General features: G+C 32.6%; 2 protein-coding genes across 2 annotated transcripts; both read left to right on the forward strand.

The window, feature by feature from the left end:
- The first annotated feature begins 6,113 nt into the window (after positions 1–6,113).
- LOC25500076 (patatin-like protein 1) lies at positions 6,114–9,678 on the forward strand. Its single transcript, XM_013588396.3, has 6 exons — positions 6,114–6,349; positions 6,688–6,872; positions 8,085–8,250; positions 8,354–8,500; positions 8,616–8,873; positions 9,254–9,678. Exons 1-6 carry the CDS (start codon positions 6,170–6,172, stop codon positions 9,545–9,547), a joined length of 1,230 nt encoding a protein of 409 aa, XP_013443850.1. The 5' UTR covers positions 6,114–6,169; the 3' UTR covers positions 9,548–9,678.
- Positions 9,679–14,751: 5,073 nt separating this feature from the next.
- On the forward strand, positions 14,752–22,910 carry LOC25500077 (uncharacterized). The gene is made up of 15 exons (XM_013588397.3): positions 14,752–15,237; positions 15,337–15,395; positions 16,328–17,662; positions 17,789–17,849; positions 17,934–17,996; positions 18,465–18,528; positions 18,610–18,703; positions 19,027–19,110; positions 19,198–19,287; positions 19,375–19,402; positions 19,809–20,333; positions 20,425–20,486; positions 21,461–21,570; positions 21,645–21,732; positions 22,453–22,910. Exons 1-15 carry the CDS (start codon positions 14,907–14,909, stop codon positions 22,720–22,722), a joined length of 3,264 nt encoding a protein of 1,087 aa, XP_013443851.1. The 5' UTR covers positions 14,752–14,906; the 3' UTR covers positions 22,723–22,910.
- Positions 22,911–23,102: the final 192 nt, after the last annotated feature.

Here is a 23,102-nt window from a genome sequence, read left to right on the forward strand (position 1 = left end):
TAAGAAAATGGTAGATCCTTATCTTTCTTTTTGATAATAAAAAGCAGCAGCATTAAAGGAGAGTACATCAACCCAGAACCAGGAAAAAGGGAGAAAAGGAGGCATAGATGAGATTCACATCTATCCAAAAATGGTTACCATAAATAGAGTTATTAATAAACCAGCATTAATAGAATTATTAAGGTGTTCATCTTTCCACTTTTATGGTATTTAATTGTATATTTATTTTATCACGTGGTTACAAATTATTTGAAATATACGGCAATTAAATAAAAAATCACTAATATTATTCATATTTTAGTCAAATTATTCCTATTGTAATGAAATTAATTTGATTTGATTGTTTTTGATTAAAGATGTTAATACTATTCTAAAAATATATAGGATTATATTATAATGTTGTGAATTCGGACTCAAAGTCACGCCAATGAAATCAAAAAATATGTGGGGAGCAAAGAAAAGTAGTAAACAATATCAAAGTAAACACAAGTAGTAACAACAATAACAACACCTAGATCTAATCTAGGAATCAAAGTGAAAAGCTCAAAACCACGAGCAAAAGATAAGGAGAGAAGAGAAACAAACACACCAAGAAATGTTTGCCCAGTTCGGTCCAACTTGACCTACTCTGGGGAGAGATTTATTTCTCAAATCCACTATCAATGAGTTCTTACAAAGAGATACAAATGAGTTACAAGAAATTAGCTTCAACAAGCTCACAAAGAACAAACTTAATTTCTACCCATTTTCTCAATCTCACCAAAGAACAAGACACTCAATAATTTTCACTCACCCAAGGTGTTCACAGTGTTTCCCAACCCAAAAGAACTCTAATCAAAGACCCTCAACCCTAAAGTTACCTCATTTGATTTTCCAAGTTTTCCTCTCTTGAAGCTCTCCACAAAAAATGAGTTGAAACATTTTAACAGTACACAATGACAGACAAAATCGCGCCACGCCTACGAAAATCGCGCCACAATTTATGCGTACGACCCAAGGTACGACAACTTTATCCAGAAATCGTGTCACGCCTATACGAAATCGCGCCATGATTTTCCTTCAGCAGAAACCATCCATTATTTCAAGAAAATCGTGGCACGCCTCCCAAAATCGCGATATGTTTTGAGCTTTCCACTGTATCACAATTTAAATTCAAATTCAACATACAAGTTTAATTGAAATTTATCGCTTCTATATATTGTTATAAATAAATGAAATTAATACGGTTCATAATCTATGTGAGTTTTTTTTTTGTCAACATGAGTTATATTCTCTTATTAAAAAATTCTACTCCCTCCTACCAAATTATAAGTCATTTTAGACAAATAATTCCATTAAAAATAAAAGTACATATTAATTTTACTAATAAGTGTAAATCATTTTAAAAGAACAAATTAAAAGTTTCCATTCTATCAAGAAAAAAAGAAGAAAAAAAAGGTCAAATGCATCTAAATGTTCTTTAAGTTTTTCGTTTTTCTCAAAGTGATCTTTAAGTTTCAAAAGTCTCAAACAAGTCCTTTAAGTTTCAAAAATCACAAACAAGTCCTTTTAATTTTTGAATCGTTTCAAACTAGTCCTTTTAGAGGATGATGGTGATGATTCAGATGATAGCAACAAAGAGCATTATCCACCATTTGTCATGCCTAAAAAGATGACTAATTTTAAGTGGGTGTTAGAAACCAGATTTGATACCAAAGATGAGTTCAAGGAAGCAATTACCAACTATGTTATCTACAACATGACTTGTTTGAAACGATTCAAAAACTAAAAGGACTTGTTTGAGACTTTTAAAATTTAAAGGACCACTTTAAAAAAAACGAAAAAATTTAAAGAACCTTTAGATGCATTTGACAAAAAAAACTTCAAAGATTCCCGAAAAGTTTTCTTTCTTACACTCCTACACCTCGAGTTGCCCTTAATATTTGTGTACCTTCCCTATCGCTATTGTGGCAAGTTGCCAATAATTGTGGTTGTTTCCCACCATGTCATCAACCAATAACTTTAGTGTAATGAAATGAGACTAGGGTTTTTAGTGGGTCGACGAAAATATGGTTTGGTCAAAATTGGGATCCAAGCCATGTAGAAATTTCAATTTAATTCTGGTATGAAAATATAGTCGGTTACTATATTGTGTTGGTTTGGGTCAAACTGCCTATTTTCGAGTTAGGTTGAATAGTGATAGGTTGTTTCATATTTTTTTTTAATCTCATCATAAATGATGGGTCGTTTTTCTTTTAAAAAAATTACCAAACCTTTTTTTCCTTTCTAAAATATGCTGTAACCTATTTTCACTAATTTTTTTAGCATTGCTATATAAACATACAATTGTGAATATGCGAGTAAAATTTAGCCAACATAATAAGATATTACATTTGAGAATGAGATAGTTGTACAATTATGAATATGAGGTTGTGGCAAGCAAGACCACTAGAGAATAAGAACATGGAAAATAATAGTATCTAATTTATTTTGTATTGTAAAATGAAAAATTTATTTTTTATTAAAATATCTATTGTTTGATTCAGTTTGGGTTGTGCCGATTTCAAATTATTGAAACTGAAATCCAACCGAAGAGATGTGGATTGATTAAAATGAAAACCAAGACTATATATCGACCAAGTTACCTAACACAATCCATTGTTTGTGCCTTTGTGGTTTAAGTTGGTTGAATCGAGAGGGTTGAAGGATTGATCGAAACGATGTACACCCTTAAATGAGACAATCCGAAGATGATCATTTCATTTTATGCATTTCATTGTTAATTTCCTTTTAAAAAAAAATTAAAAGGGGTTAAAGTGAGATAATTCATGTGCCCATTAATTTGAGCCCATTCGCATAAGTGTCCAATGACATTTTTTTCTTTTCTTTTCTGCAGGCAACAGATAAAAATATAAAATAGAAACAAACAAGTAAAACAAAAAAATCATTCTTATGCAACAGTGTTATGTCCTTGAAATGTTTGCAACAAGCAGCTTGCTTGTTCCTCTCATTCTTTATAGTGCTATATTCTTCACCAACCATTCAAGTCATGGGAAATTGAATTTGTTTATTTTCTCTTCCATGTCTACGACCAATGAAGCATGGACACAATATGAGTATCAGATACGACACGTATCCGATAGGTTAATACGTCATTCATTGAATAATATAGGATATGATACGTTTCAGATACACATATAAAATATATATATATATAGTAGTGTAATTTAAGAAAATAAAAATAAAAAGACAACTTTAAACTTTTTTTTACGAAAATTGAATGGACATTTATAGTTTTTTTTTACAGAAATTGAATGAACATTTATAGAAAATATATTTACATTAAAACCTAGAAGAAAAAATAACACAGATCTTAGCAATTCGTTAAATGTATCAATTTTAATTAAAGAAAAGAAAAACGTAGCTGCAATAAGTAATATGGAATCATATAAAAATGTATGAGAAATGATAAGTGGACACATTTCTTTGGACACAATACAGGTACCATAGTATAATTATATTGTATTTTACTTTTTTTAACATTGTTGTTGTATACTCCATTTTTCTTGCTGTTTTTTATTTATTTTTTCTTTTTCATTTTCCTGCAACCCTTATCTCTTTTCTCTATCGCACCACCATGTCTCTGCAACTCGGTGGCCAGCCACTCAGTCTTCTCGTCTCTCAGTCTCATCTAGAAGGCAACTCAGATCTAGAAGAAAGACAGATGAATCAAAGAAAGACAGTTGAATAGCAGATCTATAATGAATGAAAAATAGACAGCAAGAGGCGATGGTTTGAATGTCGCCGGCGGTGGATGTCTAGAACGAACGATGATGTGTCTTGGACGGCAGCTGAACGGATCTCCGGCAACGGAGGGAGAAAAGGATGGTGTCAGCGGTGTGAAATCAAGATCCGAGAGAGAAGAGAGTGATGATGGTTAGTGTTGGACGGAGGTGATGAGGATGGTGGAGGAGGACAAGAGAGAAGGTACAATGTTGAGGTGGTAAGTGTTGAGGAGGATGGTGGTAGTGAAAGGAGGATGGGGAGTTCTGCACACGCAGAGAAGAAGAAGAAGAAGAAGAAGAAGAAGAAGAAGAAGAAGAAGAAGAAGAAGAAGAAGAAGAAGAAGAAGAAGAAGAAGAAGAGAGGAAGAAGAAGGGTAGGGTGTATTTACAACAATGCCCATATTTTAAGGTTGAAAAGTCCAAATTGTCCATGGTGTCTATATTGTGTCATGAAAAGCGTGTTCAGTTATCAATTCTCAAAATGTATTGTATGTATCAAAGGAGAGAGAAGAGGTAAGTAAATGAGTGAGGGGCAATTGAGGAGGATAAAGTTCTCATTGGAAAACTAAACAATCAGAGATGAATTAGCTGTATCGGTGGCGTATCTAAGGCGTGTCGACGAAGTATCGGAATTATTTTATATTTTTAAAATAAATAAATAAATTGAATACTTCGTCGATACGCATAGACGGAGTATCGGGACGTGTCGGCGTATCGGATACGATACGGTAGCTATTTTGACGTATTTGTGCTTCATATTCTACAACCAAACGAATCTCTCTCCATGGAGTATCATTCCAATAATTCTTTTTTTTTTCCTCTTTCCATTCTTGTGATCTAAACAACCACGCAAGCACTGAATCATTGCTCTGCAAATTTAGACTACGAGATAAGAGATCGCCTTAAAGGGAACAAACAATTGTTATTGAGCATATTAATTTTGAATTGATGATTGTTAATCCGTCGACTAAAGCCACACCACCATCAAAATTTATGGACTGCGTAGATAGGATGAGAATTGGTACCTGCATCTAATTTTTGTTGTAAGAACGATTTTAGTTTTATGACATTGTGTATGGTATTCTCCCATATTTTAATTTCTAAATTGTACACATTTGATTTTTGAGAAATATTGTTTAACTTTGGAACCCGAATAAACATAAATGATACTCCCTCCGTCTTTAATAAATGAAATAGAAATATTATGATTGTTTTATAAAATTGTCTTTAATAAATTGCATATGGAATATAAATTAAAGAATTTAAAGAAGATAGAATAATAAATTGTAACGTCTGAGGCTTACGAGGGCAGGGAGTGATGACCGGTGCACAAGACATGACAATGCGCGGCTCATAACAGCTTCTAAGCAACCAAATCACATCAAAGTGAGAGGGGTTCTGAGATCATGCAGGTATGAGACTGCATGGTTGAAGTAAAACTTATAAGAATTGTTTGGTACTACCTATACCAACAAGATTTATATTCTTTTCGGTATCCCATTATATAAGAACTCCATAGTTAAGTGTGTTTGACTTGAAGTAATCTTTGGATGAGTGACCTTCTGAAAAGTTTTCAAGAAAGTGTGCAAATGAGGACAAAGCACGTTGAACCTTTACCTAGACAACTGTCTTTAAGGGAGATATGTAGTCCTCAAGCGACAACTATGAGCAAATTGCGAGAAGATGGCTTCGGAACCAGACTTAAGGGTCTAAATTTGCCTCAAGGGGTCATTATTCTCATTTGGTCCTATGTGAGGTCCTTATGGACCTTGTGCAAAGAGTCACTTGAAACATATCTTGGGTTAGACTTTGGTCCAAATTGAGAATGCAATAGTGCAATTCATTTGTTTTAGTTCCTAAATTTAATTTCTCATTCAAAACTTATACCATTAAAATGTGACTGTAGAAGGTTTAAAGAAGTCTCAACATCTTCAAGCAAGATTAATGGTTGAAAGTATATCCATTATTTCAATTTTGCTTCGGTTGCTAATGTCAATAGAATTTTATTTTAGAATCTAGTAAAATTCAAACATATCATGAATGATGAAGACAACATATACTCAACCCCTTCTCAGAAAAAATACATACTCAACCCAAATATAAAGAAACATGCATGTATAAATAGATACTACTACTATTAAAGTATCTTACAAAGTTCAACAACAAAAAAGTATCTTACAAAGTTACCCATCGAATCCACGTCAGAAAATGAAAGGAAAAAAAAATAAAGATGCTCCCTCGAAAGACACTCTATAGGATTACATTGTCACTCATAGAAAACGTGTCCATATTTGAATTATTTTTAATATTTTGATGTCGATATGTTGCCTATAAATACCCTTCACATTCATAACGATTAATGCAAGCCCTTCAATCAAATTGTGTTCTCTTTTGAAACAAATATAATGGCTATTAATTTCATTTTGTTTGTGTTCGTTTTTGCTAGTCAGCTTATTGCTGGATTCAACAAAGAGCTACCACCTCCAACCTATGGAAATTTAATCACCATTCTCAGTATTGATGGTGGTGGTATTAGAGGGATCATTCCAGCAATAATTCTTGACCAGTTGGAAAAGGCTCTTCAGGTTAATGCTCATATGAATATTTTAACTTTAATTTTATTATTAAAAATGAAGAAGATAAATTATTAGTAAATAACATTGACACTAATAATAAGTTTACGACTGTTTCATGTGCGATTTGAATTATAACTCGAGGTTATATAAAATCAAGTTTAAATATACATATACTAGAGAATTATTGTATAAGGGAATGTTTAATTTATCTTTGTATAAGAAAAATTCTATAATATTGATAAAGGGAATTATTGCAAATATCACCTTTTGCATGCTACTGTTTATACATGCACTATCTTGCATATATCACCTGTTCAAATAACTGATGTGAGTTACATTACATGCAGGCTAAGGATAAAGAAGCATCACTAGCAAATCATTTTGATGTGATAGCTGGGACTAGTACTGGAGGGCTTGTCACTGCTTTGCTCACTACTCCTCACCCAAATGACCCTACTCGTCCTCTATTTACTCCTGCACAAGTAATCGACTTCTACAACAAATACGGTCCTTCAATATTCAATCAAACTAGGTATAAATTAATTGATTAAATATACATACATATTCAAACTATTATAAACTATTTGATCATTTTATATAGATTAAAAAAATGTATAAATGAAATAAAGAAAATAGTTCTTTATCAATATTTGGACAAATCTCATGATTTTTTTACGGGATTGTAGAATTTGTCTCAAAGAGACTAAAATATGGGTATACTCAAAGGACCAAGAACAAGACCTATGGTCACAATTACAAATAATTTGGATTTATACTTGTATAAATGATTAAAAAAAAAAACAGAAGAGGAAATAATTTTTTTTATTATAATAATATTTCCTATTTTAGTATTTATCACTTGTTTTTTTGCCTAAATCTAAATAATTAACATTTGTGTTTGTGAACGTGACAATACGACTTTAATTTTAATCATACTCTAATTGAGCACACAAAAGGGGAAGGAGTGATAAGATCTAAAAAGTAAGCCAAAGAAACCATCCAGACAAGAGAGAGGGACTTGTCTTCACTAGTTGATTTGCAAGAACCAATATATATTAAAGTGATCAATTCTTTGGCTCACCAGAAGAATCCCACTATAATTTTCTTTTTTTTAATTAAGGGGGACCTTGGCCCAGTCACTACTTTCATTTTTGTAAAAAGCATATCCAATTAAAATTATATGCACTTTACTTAATTAGTAGAAGAAAAAAAAATTTGTTTTATCCGCTCTTATATTTATCAGATCACCCCGCTATTTATATCTGCGCATCAAGTTTAATAGTGTTGGATATGATATAAGAGGTGTATTGAAAAAATCATTTGGTACATAGATTGAAGATAAAGTCTAATTAAAGTTAATAAAGAGAGATACTTCTCATTTTTTACAAATCAGTATTGTAAGGACGAATTATGTTTGTTTAATATAAAAGAAAAAAAAAAAGCGACAATTTATAAGGTTAATTAACTCGATAATTCAATATGTGCCGATACATTTAGTCTTTAAATTAGCAGCTAAAAAAAAATTAACATAATGCTTATAAACAGTTGAATGATTTTTTTCTTAAGAAGTAACATTTTCTAAAATACAAAAAAAGACAAATATTTATTTGATTTATAAAAATAATCGCTAATTTATTCATTTAAGAATCAAACATACCAATACACTTCAATTTGTAAATGTATACCTCTCATAAGTTTTAAAAAAAAAAAAAAAAAAAAACTAACAATATTGAACATTATACAGTGGTTGGGATGCTACATACCCGGGTCCCAAGTATGACGGCAAGTTCTTACATAATATATCACGTGAGTTATTGAAAGATACAAAACTGCATCAGACATTGACCAATGTAGTAATCCCAACATTCGACATCAAGAAATTTCATCCAGTTATTTTCTCAAACTTTAAGGTAATTCATTTTTTTTTATATTAAGTAATGTATACTTAATCATTGATATTTAAATAACTGATTATTTACAATTGTTTTGTGAAAACTTTGTTCATGCATGCAGCTTGAGGAAGTTCCCAGCCAAGATGCAAAATTATCAGATATATGCATTGGAACTTCAGCTGCACCAACTTATCTACCACCCTATTACTTTGAAAATGATGGTGATGAATTCAATTTGGTTGATGGAGGTGTGGCTGCATGTAATCCGGTAATTTACTTAACTCATTTTTGAGAAACTATAACTTGTAATGTCACAAAAATTAATGTAATCTAAATTTTTGTATTAGTAATATATTTCACCAAATTATCATATCTTACTGCAGACGTTGGCTGCTGTGAGTGAAGTGATGAAACAACAGAAGGGGAAGGATACCAAAATCTTGTTGTTGTCTATAGGATGTGGATCTAAACAGGTTACAGGGTTTAATGCTGAAGATGCAATTCATTTCTCAGCAGCATTTTGGGCAACATCTGGTCTTGCAACTGGTAGTTATGATAATGCTGCTAAAGACATGACTGAATATTACCTTGCCAAATTGTTCCCAAGCCTCCAATCTTCTGACAACTACCTTAGAATTCAGGTATAGTATAGTTGTGGTCATTGGACCAAGATCGAACAATCCAAATTCTATTACAAATTTTAATTTATTAAAAGAATAAAAGACACCGAGTTTAAAATCTAAACCGTTTGATCTCAATCTAATCATTGTTTGTCCTAAGACTCCTAATTTGAAAAGAGGTTTTATATTTAAAGATAAATTTTCAAATGACTGCTTATATATAGGGGCGGAGGGAGTAAGTCCCAAAAAAAAATCTGGTAGTTAAGTTGGTCTAAATAAAAACTAATTCACACTAATTTCATCATATTTAATCATAATATTATCAAAACAAGTTTCAATAAAAAACATTACTAGTACATTCCCATGTACAAAACGTTCTAATGATCAATCTTAATGTGAAGGAATATAACTTGGATCCATCCATGGATTCCATGGATAATGCTACACAAGCAAACTTGGAAAATCTTGCAAAGGTAGGAGTGAGCCTTCTGAGCCAGCCAGTTTTGAAAATGAACGTAGAAACCAATGTGCCAGAGGAAAAAATCAACCAAGGTACAAATGCTGAGGCTCTTGAAAGGTTGGCAGAGACTTTATACAAAGAGAAGCAGCTTCGTCTGAAAAAGAAATTGATAATGGAAAAATTGGGACGACCACTTCTTGAAACTATCACATTCCCTTTTGCTACTACAAGTTAGAGGATGACGAGTGTAATGGAATAAATGCCAAGTTCATAGTATATGCTTGCACAATACTAGTATAAAGTTGTGTGCATTATGTAACTTAAGCATTTGAATAAATAATTTGTGGTTTGAGTGTTTTCCATGTACTTCTCACAGTTGATTTCTTTGTATTTATTGGTTGGTACATGGAAAACCGCAAGTGCACGGTCTTACCGAAGTAGTAATGAAAAGAGTATCGTTCCGACAGGGAGTTGTTTAATTCAATTAACTTTAGTTGGTGATTAGAAGAGAATCAAGAATGTAAGATTGTTGTTTTCAAGTGGTTGAAAGAGAAAATAATAATAAGAGAGAGCCTTGGGATCGTTGGTCCGTCATAGGCGACAAATCATTCACGAGTCAAGCCATTATACCTAAAACCTTATTTTAGACCTAGTTTCTAAAGACGAGTTTCTCTTAAGCCTATCACATCTCCTATCGGTCTCAGTGAGTGTGTTCATCTAGCAAGCACGCCTATTTTCATGGTTGATTACTATTAGAATCCTTGAAGTTCGAAACTCTATAAGTCTCAAGGTTCACTAGACTATTTTCATGTTTCGCAATCCTTGTCTAAATTCACTTGATCGAATATTAAAGCTCCACTTTTGTTTTATGAATTAATATTAGAATAATGGATTAACGATTATCAAACCCTCCACTTTCGTTTCCACATTTTGATGATATTTAATCCAAATGTTGAAACAGTGAATTTAGAAGAGAAACTAGGGTTACATAATATTAAGGTTTAAGGCTTGACTTGATTATGATTATGTCATTAGACTTATCCAACAATCCCAAGACATAAGAAGTCTACTCACTCATGTTCATCGTAGACATGGAGAAGAAGAGAGAAAGCATAAAAGTAAATAACAAGAAAGTAAAGGAAAAGAAAAGAATTTTTATTCAAAAGACAATTGTCACTTATTGAATTCCAAAGAAAAGATGAATATTTGTGATGGCTAGCTACTCTATTTATAGGTAACATTCGACTTAAAATCTAAGCAATTACATCACTAGAATGTTCCACAAGCAAAGGGCTTTGTGGTAAAACCAGCTCCAAAACCTCTTTCTTTTGCTCCAAGACTCAATCCATTTTTGTTGCAAATGTAAAAAACATTAGGGCACTTTTGTCCTTCGTATTATACTTTTTTTTGTTCATTTGAGTCAGTCATATGTTATGTTTCCTTTTTCTTATTAAATAAGGTGCCTATTCATTAAAACCTAACGTCAAAAACATTTGACGAACTCTTAAAAAAAAAAAAAAAAACATTCAGCGAACTTAGAAGGAAAACTCACTTTAAAATAAAAGTATCTAATATTTAAAATTTTAGGAGACAAAAACTAAGCGAAATAATTTAAGAGATTAAAATGTCCAACATTTATAACTTAAGTGATCAAAATATTAATAATAAATAAACTAAGATAATAAATTAAGATAATAAAATATAAAAATAAATAAATTATGGATCACTTATATCAATTAAGACAACTTTCATTGGATCATTTAATAAGTTTAAAATCATTTAAACTATTGATATTTAACATCCAATAATTTGTTTGTGGACCGTATAAACTCTTGAAATATACATGATTTAAGCGAAAAATGTACTCGCAAAGATGTGATCCTTGGTTGCTTTTTTGGTAAATTGCACATGTGTTTGTAAAGATGGGCTAGGTCTGGCCATAAAACATTTACTCTATTATATTTATATATAAATTTATTACAAGCTAGCAAATTTTTCAGTTTTTTTTGTTGGCGCAACAAATTCCTTTGTTATGAAGCATAAAATATTGTTTTTAATTTAATTCAAAAACAATAAGGAATGCAAATCAAAATCTAGTTTATATTTAAGAGGTTAACAACAACAAACACGCAGAGATAAGTTTTATGCAATAATAAATCTTTCTTCTACCAAAGGCTCCTACAACGAGACAAAATACAATTCTTAAGTCAGCAATAAGCTAAGCATAACATATAATCTAGGATGTTTCTCTTCCTCCAATTCTCTTTATTTCTTCACCCCTTGATCTAAAAAGATAAAGTCAAGATGGTCGTGTTCACAATACCATCCTGGACTAGTATCCAAGATTTTTTTTCCTTTAAGTGCTCTTTTATGTGTTCAACGAGTTGTTTGTTTGAAACCATGGTTTTCGTCTTCTTTATGACCTCTAATAAAGCGTCAGTGAAGAAGGCACCCCAAAGACCACTCTTTGGAAGACGACCTTCTACCCCTCTTTGGTAGCCTTGAGATGCGGTGAGCGAAATGACATTAGGTCTCTCAAAGGTTTTAGTCAATCCTAATATTTTGTAAAATAACATATCAGGCAGTTCAACCATGCATTGGTTTGCGGCAGTTGCTCCCAATTTGTCCGTCAACACCTTCCACCAGGCCACATGCTTCACAACAATCTCCTATATTATAGAATGAACATTGAGGATGCACACACTCTAATTAGTGTCGAAGTTTACATCTGTCAAGAAACATGCAAGAAGTTAAGATATTTCAAAAGCAAAATAATGAGCGAGTTACCATCAAAACAAGAAACAAAATATCAACATAAAGGAGCAGAAAAGGTAAAAACTTATTTTAAACTTTAATGACCTCTAATAGAAAATTAAACAGCTCACGGTATGTACAAAAGATAAAATCACACTAAGAGTCGAAGTTTTACATCTGTCAAAAAACATGCAAGAAGTAAATACATTTTAACAACAAAATATTGAGTGACTTTCAAATCTCATAGATAAGACAACTATATGATCAAACATTAAAATTGTGATAAATTTATGATTATTTGAATGAAATTTTGGTATGTAAATAAAAGTTAAACATAATTTTATAAAAAAAAAAAAAAAAACAAATTCAATTGTTTTACACAATTATATTTTGAACAAAGTTTTGCATCATTTCATAATTTATTTATATAAAGAAGTTGAAGTATTGTAGAACCATATCAAAATCAAGGGTCAATATAGATAAACTCACGTCTAATGTACGTGTCTAACTTATATCAATTAAAACAACTTTCATTGAATAATTTTAAAAGTTTAAAATCATTTAAACTATTGCTATTTAACATCCAATAACTTTTGTTTGGGTACATTATAAACTCTTAAAATATACATGATTAAGTTATGCAGAAAAATGTACTCACAAAGATGTGATCCTTGGTTGTTTTTTTAGGTAAATTGCCCATGTGTTTGTAAAGATAGGTTAGGCCTCACCATAAAACATTTATCTATTATGTTATATATAAATTTGTTACAAGCAAATGATTTTTTCTGTTTTTTTTTTTGTTGACACAATGAATTCCTTTGTTATGAAACATAAAATAATGTTTTTAATTTAATTCAAAAACAAAAAAGAATGCAAATCAAAATCTAGTTTATATTTAAGAGGTTAACAACAACAAACATACAAAGATAATAAGTCTGTCACGAAGAATTGATCAAATCTAGTTTTTAATAAGTGAATGTCTCGAAGAATTGACCGACGACCGATGAGTTTTTGAAGCTTCAATTGTTTGAAAAGAATCAAAGAAAGTATTTGGAAGCGATGGAGGAAAAATTGGTGAGTTCATGCGTCTCGACCAAATGATCGAATTGGAAGAAGAGGCAGCGAGTTTGAAAAAAGAGTTGAATTAAAAGGCGAATGTGACATTGTAGATAAGAATGTTGCATAACTGGGACGAACTCAAATTAGATATGGTTGTATAACTTTTAGATGCAGTCATTCTATTTCTGTCATGATATCATCAAACTAGGCCATAATGACTTTAATTCAGTAGCTGACTATGATTACAATATCATGTATGTATCTAATCTTACTTGCTTATTTTGAATGGTCAGAGTTAGTTACTTGAACATGTGCTTACAATGGAGTCAAGCTTCAAAAATATGTGACCTAAGTTCAAAAGCTTGAGAAGATTTGAACGATCGGATAACAAAACGAATTGGAGATGATTCGATAAAACGAATCATGAGTTCAAGCCTTTGTTTGTTCAAAGGCTAAACAAATCATAATTTTATTAATATTTTTTTTTAAAGGATCCTTCAAATTTTTTTATTAATGTTATTCGGTGTGATGTATGCACAAATAATATGTCTTTTTTTTTTTTTAGGGGACAAATAATATGACTTATATTCAATGGACAAATTAGTCGATAATGACATTTTGCAATTTTTTTTTTGACAAAAGTGACATTTTACAATTAACATGCCACAACATAATATGACCTTTTTTTTTTTTTAGGGAACAAATAATATGACTTATATTCAATGGACAAATTAGTCGATAATGACATTTTATATTTTTTTTTTTACAGAAGTGACATTTTACAATTAACATGCCACAACATAATTTCTAAAGATAAAAATTAATATAAAGACCATTTTGAATCATATTTTACAATTTTCAGGAGGTATTTGTAAATTCAAAAAAAAGAACTATTTTGGCACTTGCCTACACTTTTAAGTACTGAATTCCCTATTCAGACTATTAATCAAATCAAATTCACAACTGTCAATTTTTTTGATGCACTCGCGACAACAATGGTCATTAATCAAAAATCAAATGATCAACATTTCAATAAAAAGTTGAATTTTATTTAAATTTAATAATACCAAATTTAAAATTTAGATCGTTCGGATCTCAATCCAATGACCATATTAGTCTTAATAAATGAATGCCTCAAAGAATTGACCGACGACCAATCATGGTTCAACTTTTATCCATATGCATACAAGGAGGGATCACATCTGCCCCATTCACAAGTTTCTCATCGTCACGAAGTCACACATACTTGATCGTTGAATCAAGAACGGTCCATATTTCAACTTTGATAATTTTCTATTTTATAAAATTAAAAAGTGTATTTGAAATCTACGATGTCCAATCTTGATCCAACAAACTTAAATGCACTAAATGCGTCAAACATTGACCGCAACAACAACTCTCATTTTTAAAAGAATAGACATGAGTTTGTTGCAGACTTGCAGTCACACATCTATATCTGTTTGATCAAGATCGTACGATTTATATTTAAACTTAATTTTTTTTTTAAAGTATACATTAACATTAAATCTAATTTATTTTGAATCATTAGATGAAGATTATAGGGACACTGATGTCTCGACAGCGTGATTGCGAAAAATCTATAATAGTAGCATGAAATTTCATCTCATTTCTAGAAGAAGAGATTCAGAGAAGCGGGAAAACAAACTCACAAAACAATTCCCGCTCCCCTCCTACTCCTTTTCACTTTCTCTCTCATCCTCTTCCCATTTCCACACTTCACTTCTCACGTTTCTCTCTCCTCCTCCAACCGCCGATCCAAAATGTCTCCGCCGGAACCACCACCGCAACTCGACGATCCAACTCCACTCCTCGAAGACCAATCCTGGCACCTCCTCTCTCTCCTCCTCCAGATCGGCCATCCCGTCGACGCCGAGTATCTATCCCTTCGTTGCCGCTTCTTCAACGCTTCGCCGGATTTCATCCATTACGTTGCTTCACTTCCTGATTCTCCTCTCTCCGTTAACAGTAACGGATTTCTAACTCCTTCCGTTGAAGCTGCTTTGGCCCTGGCTAGGTTTTTCTCATTTCAGTTCCAAAATTCAACTTCGTTTCAATCCCGTAAGCGCAAGTCAATTTGCTCAATCACTGAAGGTAACACGAATTTTCAGTTTTATTTATTTAATTGTGTAATTATATGTTAATTTTGTGTGTGTTTTGGTAGTTAATTGATATGAGATTTTGATGAAACAGGTGGAAGAGATCCGAAACGGCTTGCAATTGGTGATAAAGTTCCGGAAATTTTCGTCAAGGTATTCTTACTTATTCACTCTTTTGGTGTTAATTTGAACGTTTATGAACTTGATTTAGTTCTAGGTTTTTTTATTTTTTTTTATTTTTAGTGTTTAGGTGAATATTTGTAGTAGAAACACACTGTTTGGTGTTAATTTCAATGTTTATGAACTTGATTTCGGTCTAGTTTTTTTTTTGTAGTAATTTTTATAGTGTGTTGAGTTAACTATTTAGTTATAGGTTATTTTGTGCATAGAGTCATAATAATTTTGAATATTAATGGACTTGATTGAAATGTGTACTGCCTTTGATAAGTGACACTGACAGTGACATTCACTTGATTTCACTTCTAGATGTTTATTTGTTGATAATTTATATTGTGTAGGTTAATATTTTGTGCATTATGCACGTAGAATCACATGATTTTGGTGTTACTTTTGAATGTTAATGAACTTGATTGCAGAGTTGTCAAATAGCAACTGCCAACTTACAGTGACTCTACAGCGTAGCGTAATTTAAACCAACCATTATTGTTATGTGATTTTGTACAAAGTGTTGTCGAATAACGGCTATAGTAGGAGTAGGACTATAGCATTGCAGTGTAGCAGAGTTTTAACAAACCGCTATTTTTTGTGCACCACAATTCATAACATTGTTTGATTGGGTTGTGTACTACCTTTAATATGTGACAGTGACAGTGACAGTAAGGTTCACTTGTAGTATTGTTATCATTTTTTTGGCATTTAGAATGATAGAAAAAAGAAAGAAAAATGCAACCATTTAGTTGGACTCATCATTGTTTGTAAATATCAAATTCTTGTAGTATAATTTGATCTCTTCTATTTTTCTTCAAAAGCTTGGTAGCAGTGATATGCTATGTCTTTTATTTGTCAACTGTTGTATTTCATGCTGAATTTGGTGTCAAGTTTTGAATATTTTCATTTGCTTGCAGAGTTTTGCTGATACTACTGCAGAGGCTTTTATGAGAAGAAATTTCTGTGCAATGAAATTTGAGTCTCGGTTTGTAAATGGTGGGAATTATATGATTCCTATACGTATTGATTCAATTGGAGAGTGTTCAGGTTGTTCAGAACCGAATTTCAAATACAGGGAAGCTGATAATGACGGCATAACAAGCATGGTCAAAGGAGAGATATCTGGCTCTCTTATCAAAGCCAATGAGAGTTTCTTCATTAGTGAAAGTGACTCGAGGAAGCTTGAGGGTCTAGATAGATTCGTGGGACATAATCCCTTTCCTAATCTTGCTCCAACTAGTGTCCAAGATCAATCTTTGTGTAATGATGGTGATGTTGTTGGTATTGGATCAGAGAACAAAATGGATTGCTTTGACTCATTTGGGAATGAATATCCTGAACAAAACATAACCACTATTGTGGATGGTGAAAATGTTTGTCGAAATAATACTTGTAGAGATTCACTACTAGAATCTAATGAAATAAATAAAGAAGAGGAAAGAGGTCCAAAGGAAGGATTGGTTAATTATCAGAATGATAGAGAGATGGAAGATGTTGCTCAAAGGGTCGATCCTGTAGCATGCGGAGAAGATCCGGAAGAAGTTTTGGAATTGGAAAAGGGTATAATAAGAGAATCTATTGAAAAATATAAAGAGGAAAGAGGTTTGAAGGAAGGAATGATTAACTATGACAAAAATAAAGAGATGGAAGATGTTGCTCAGAGGGTCAATCCTGTAGTATGTGGAGAAGAGCCAACAAAAGTTTTGGAATTGAAAAAGGGCATGCATGTATTAGATTTGGATACAAACAAGACAGTGAGAAAAATGGTGACCCGGTCTACAAATAAAATAGCTCAGTCCTCTTCAAATCCAAAGCAGCTTCTGAAACCTTCTCGCATATTGAAGGGGGGACAGAAAAATGATCTACACTCAAAGCCTCAAATTCTAACCGAGTCACTAGCCTGTAACAAATTTGATAATGTTCCAAAAAAAATTGATCAAGGTAATGATCAGAACATTATTGAAGGTGATGAAGGTAAGGATCAGAACGTGGTGACCCAGTCTACCAATAAAGTAGCCCAGCCCTCTTCAAATCCAAAGCAGCTTTTGAAATCTTCTCGCATGTTGAAGGATGGACAGAAAAATGATCTACACTCGAAGACTCAAATTCTAACCGAGTCACTAGCCTTTAACAAATCTGATAATGTTCCAAAAAAAATTGATCAAGGTCATGATCAGAGTATTATTTCAAAAAACAAACTAAAACAAAGTCGTAAAGAAAACGCGGCAGAAGATAACTTCATGACTTCTAAGGTGAGTTCTTTCTGTTAACATATTTGATTCAATATAACTTATAATGTTCTGTAAATCATTTTGGCTATCTGCCTGAGATGTATTATACATGTGATGTTATCCATTTTGGTTATTTTGTTGAATCAGGTGGAGAAAAAAACATTTCCATCTTTTGAATCTTTTATAATAGAGGAAGAAGAAGGTTCAGGTATTAGTATTAGGACTTTGTTTTTCATCAAATTCCAAACTGATAAAACAAATCCCTACTAAAATTGCGTTGATATTTCTTTAGGTGGTTATGGCATTGTTTACCGTGCTCATAGAACAGCTGATGGAAAAAGACTTGCTATAAAATGTAAGTAACGCCTATCTTTTATGTTAAACATGTATCTACTGTTCCTGAAGTGTTATGCTAAGAAAATGGAAAGGAATAGGGTCAAGGCTCAAGGGTCCTTTATTTGTACTCTACTGGAAAACGAAACTGCTTATTTGTAATCAAGAATCCAGTTACTTGCATCCTTTTTCCTACTTAAAATATAAAACTGGAAACAATTCTTTGTTTGTAACAGAGTTGTTAAATAATGTCTATAGCGGCACTATACCGCTATTTCGTAGCAGAATTTGAACAAATTGCTATTGTTCCTTGATACACTATTTAGTACAATATATTGTGAAATAGCGGCTATAGCGATTGTATAGCACTGTTGCATAGCATGATATGAACAAACCACTATTTTCTATTATCTGCAATTGACAACATTTCGGTGTAATTGATTTTAAAAAGCTGATCTTGATGCTACAATTTGTACATGTAATTTTACAGGTCCTCATAGCAATGCTCATAAAAACCATGTAAATAATGAGCGGAATATGCTTGAGCGTTTTGGGTAAGTATTGACTTATGATCCTATATTTTTTTTTAACTATGATGCATGCTGCTTATTGTTCTTTAACTTTTCATGATTCAGGGGTAAAAACTGTATTATAAAGTTTGAAGGTTCTTTCAAAAGTGGCAACAGTGACTGCTTTGTTTTAGAACATGTTGAGCATGAGAGACCTGAGGTAATTGTTGAAATTGTGTGTAATTTAAATTTTCCTTCGTGTGAAAAAATAACTGTTGTTGGTTTAAGAGCTTTCACCATTTTGATTTGATCAACGAATCAATCTTCAGGAGATATATTTCCCTTTCAACCTCTTTTAATATTAAGCTAATTTGCTCATAAGACCCCATCCTTTCTCTGGAATTCATCTTTGATGAAGCTAATTTTAGCTTCTCAATTTTTAGTTTCTGCAAAAAAGAAATTGATTTTTTGTGGGAAATGAATTTACCTTTTAGCCATTCTTTACTGTATTGTAGTTTGTAATGAAAATACCACAATGTGTAGGTTTTGAAAAAAGAAATTGATATCTGTGAGCTTCAGTGGTATGGGTTTTGCATGTTCAAGGCACTTGCGTGCTTGCACAAAGAGGTAATTTTCCCCAGTGCTTATTCTCTTTTACTTTGACTTCACGATAACATACACAATTTTTTGAGAAGTTCAAACTCTTTTATGTAGGGAGTCGTACACAGAGATGTTAAACCTGGAAACTTCCTTTTCTCTCGAAAGCTAAAGAAAGGCTACCTTATTGACTTCAACCTTGCCATGGTTCGGTTGCTTCTCTTGCTTCTTAAATGAGTTTTGATTGTGATTATTTCCAAATATAATCTGGTATATTGTTGTATTTCTTTTCAGGATTTAAAGCAAAAGTACAACATCGGAAGTAAGCCTCATAATTCTGACCTATTTGGCTACTTACTTGTATATTAATGTCAGGCAATAAGCCTAATATCCTCCCAGAAGAAAAGAAACACATTTTGCTTGCTTTTGCATGCATCATTCAATTAATCCTTAGTTCACTTTGCTAAGTTTTATGAAATGCGGTCAGAGAAATACTAGGAACACTCTATTTCAAATACTTCCTAACACTCCTTCTCTTATTGGGTGAAACCCATGCGGGTCTCACCATTTTATGTGGGATCCATTTCCAAAGTGTGAAACCCACATGGATCTCACCAAATAAGAATGTGAGTGTTAGAAAGAGTGTCTGTAACACTCCTCAATGCGGTCATCATAAATTCATTATATAATTTGCCTAGTTTCATCAGTTAATTTGTTCATTTACTCAGGTAAATCAAAACCAAGGCTTGATGCATCAAGTAATATTCCTCTCCCTTCTGGTCCTTCCCCAGTGGTCCAAGACAAGAATCTTGGAGGAATCAAGTCTCTAACATCCAATAAAAGGGAATTGCCAGATCTGGCAGATCGTAGGAAATATTATGAAATTCGTAAGCATATGAAAACAAAAGCTGATGCTAGTCATCTGAAAAATTGTCCTGATAAGGCTGTTGCAAATTTACGTAGAGCACAAGGAGCAGATGGCTCGGGTATAACCTCTGCCAGAGATGTTACTAGCACTAAGACTGCTTCTGCCGATAGGCTCCGTGAACCCATACCTTTCAAAGGAAGAAAGGAGCTTATCAGCCTAGTGCAGAATTCTATGCAATGTGCAAACAATAGTTCAATGAAAAGTCCTTCTTCTCAGAGGAAAAGGGTTACTGCTCTTTCAGGCAAGGTAGATGGCAGGACGCTTTATCTTACGCCAATGCCTATACATTCATCTACGGTTGCTTTGGGGTTATTAAGAAGCAAAGGTATGATTCTAAATTCAAAGCTTCTGAGTTCTGAAGAGTGGTATTGCTACCTTTAAGACTGTGCCTTACTAACTGCTATTGTGTTATTCAGGGGACGGAAAACATAAAAGAGAGGGTCCATGTGTTGGAACAAAGGGTTTCCGTGCCCCAGAGGTAAAGTCTTGCTGTCACTTCTATTCACTTGCATTTTTTCTTGCAATTGTAGGTACTATATCTTGTTGATCCAAATATTATCTATAAATTTAATACGTTTGTTTTTTGACTGCATCAAAAATTTAATACTGAATACTGACATAGGAAGTGTTCAATATTAGATGCTTGTAGAAAAGCATCTAACATAACCGTTGGAAATTCTACATTGCTGTGGAGATTGAAATATAGGACTTCCGTGCCGAAAAAGAAATCAATATTTGAATATAGTGATATTGTGTTTTCCTTTTACTTATTTATCTATGGTTTACTACAATCATATAATAAGTTAGTTTCGTGATTATAGTGTGGGTTACTCTATCCATTATTTTAGATATGGTTCAGGTGGGGGGTTCAAATTGTTGTTTCCTGCTGACTGGTGAGACTTATCTATGAGAGTTTGAGTATCACAAGATACCCTTTTCAATCAAACACAATCTGTACAGCCAACTAGATGTCCATGATTTTAAATTAATTAATATTTCCAGATAATTGACCTGGTATATTGTTTCCCCCCTTTTTTGGGCGAAAGTTTTAACTGACCTCCTTCATCTTGGGCAGGGAAGAAAGGGAATATTCATTGTATGGTCAAATATTTAATTTATTGGTCTTGTATACAGCATTCATGATGTGAAAACTTCATAAAAGCTAAACTGGTGATCTACATAGTATTTAAAATTCTTATTTGTTTCAAAATTTGAAATATTACAAATGATAGGGAAGTATTAGCTTTCTATAAATTGGTCTTTGGCGGCTTATTGTCATTCAAAGAAAAACACTGCTGAAACCCGTGTGTTCATTACTGAACTGGTTATTACATCACACCTTCAAAATGTATCATTTAAAGTTTATTTCACAGATGCAAAATCACCTTCCTACAATTAATGGATGACTTTATTTTTCCATACTTTTAATTCACGGTTTCATTTTTTCTTTAGGTTTTGTTCAGGTCTCAGTTTCAGGGACCTAAGGTTGATATTTGGTCGGCTGGAGTCACTCTACTATACATGCTGATTGGGAAAACTTCTTTTCCTGGCGAACCAGAACAGTAAAAATCAACTTCAGATTCATTTGTGATTTTATCTTCCTTTGCCTTTCCGTGCTGACTATGTTTTGGTGCAGGAGTTTAAAAGAAATTGCCAAATTGCGGGGCAGTGAAGAGCTTTGGGAAGTGGCCAAGCTGCATGACCGTGAAACATCCTTTCCAGTGGTATTCCTTTTTTTTTTTTTTTTTTCCGGCAACTCTGGTCATTCCTATTAATCTTTATTATTTTTTTTGGGTTACAATATTAATCCTTATTTGAGAACACCTATAATTAAATAGCATGAAAAATGAAAATATCCTCCCTCGAGTGAATTAAAACGTTCTTAGTGGGGTTATGATAGAACATTATGGCGTAATTTTATCCATGTAGTTGACCCCACTTAGTGGGATAATGCTTGGTTGTTGTATTATTTTAATAAGTTTCACTCAATTATTTATAAATGATTACGTTTTGTTTTTGAGATTTCAAGCACTGTTGAATTCTTTTTACTAGTGTTCTGGATTTTTCACAATAGCCTTGGATAACCATTTTAAGTTTTAAGTCCAGCTCATAATCACAAAATTAACCTGCAAAGTGAGAAATGACTAGACTTTATCTCTAATCAATGCGAGACTTGAATTTTTTTCAATAAGAAGTTTGATAAGTTCAGTAGTTTACTAGGAAAAAAAAATGTCGCTTAGTTGATTCTATTATTGTTTGAAGATGGCGGTTGCTTGCTCAAATTTGGTTTGATCTTAGTTTTTCTCCCATTTGCAATTAACAATAGAAATTATGATTTTAATTGCTGTGGCTCTGAATTCAATAAGATGTAGAAGTATACTAAAAGCAGCTCTTATTTCTGAACAAGGTAAATGAAGCTAATGTTTGCTTCCATTGGTTTACAGGAGTTATTTGATGACCGATACTTGCAATCATATGACATAGAAACCTGGTGCAAGACGCACACAAAGAGACCAGAGTTTGTTGATAAAGTCCCGAAATCATTGTTTGATTTAATAGAGAAGTGTCTAACAGTAAACCCAAGGAATAGGATTAGTGTTGAAGATGTTCTCAGGCATGAGTTTTTTGCCTCGTGTAATGACATCATGAGAAAGACAAGGATGCTTCAACGAGGTCTCGGCTTAGAAACTGCAGCAGATTCAAGAGCAGTCTGATATCAGTTTCATGAACTGCAGGTGTTGTATTACAATACTGTTTAACCTGAAGAGGGTCTACAAAAAATAGTGTTTCCATACATTGATAAATGTATATACGACTAATTGCAGAGAAACTGGCACATAATGTAAACTGTGGTTAGTTTAGAACTCAACATTTTTTAAGGAGAACATTTTCTTCGTAAAAATCTTATATTTTTAAGAACTTGCAGGACCACCGAAACCTGTAATTTCAGCTAGTTGCAACTTCTCTAGTATACCATCTACACCAATCGCAAACCTGACCATTTTTTATGGATCAGATTCTTAGACTTGATTAATAAACCTGGAATTTTAGAACACTGGTGGGAAAAAAATGAAATAGCACGTAACTGAATGTA

This window comes from Medicago truncatula, chromosome 8 (genome assembly GCF_003473485.1).
Source record: "Medicago truncatula cultivar Jemalong A17 chromosome 8, MtrunA17r5.0-ANR, whole genome shotgun sequence".
NCBI classification, from domain to species: Eukaryota; Viridiplantae; Streptophyta; class Magnoliopsida; order Fabales; family Fabaceae; genus Medicago; species Medicago truncatula.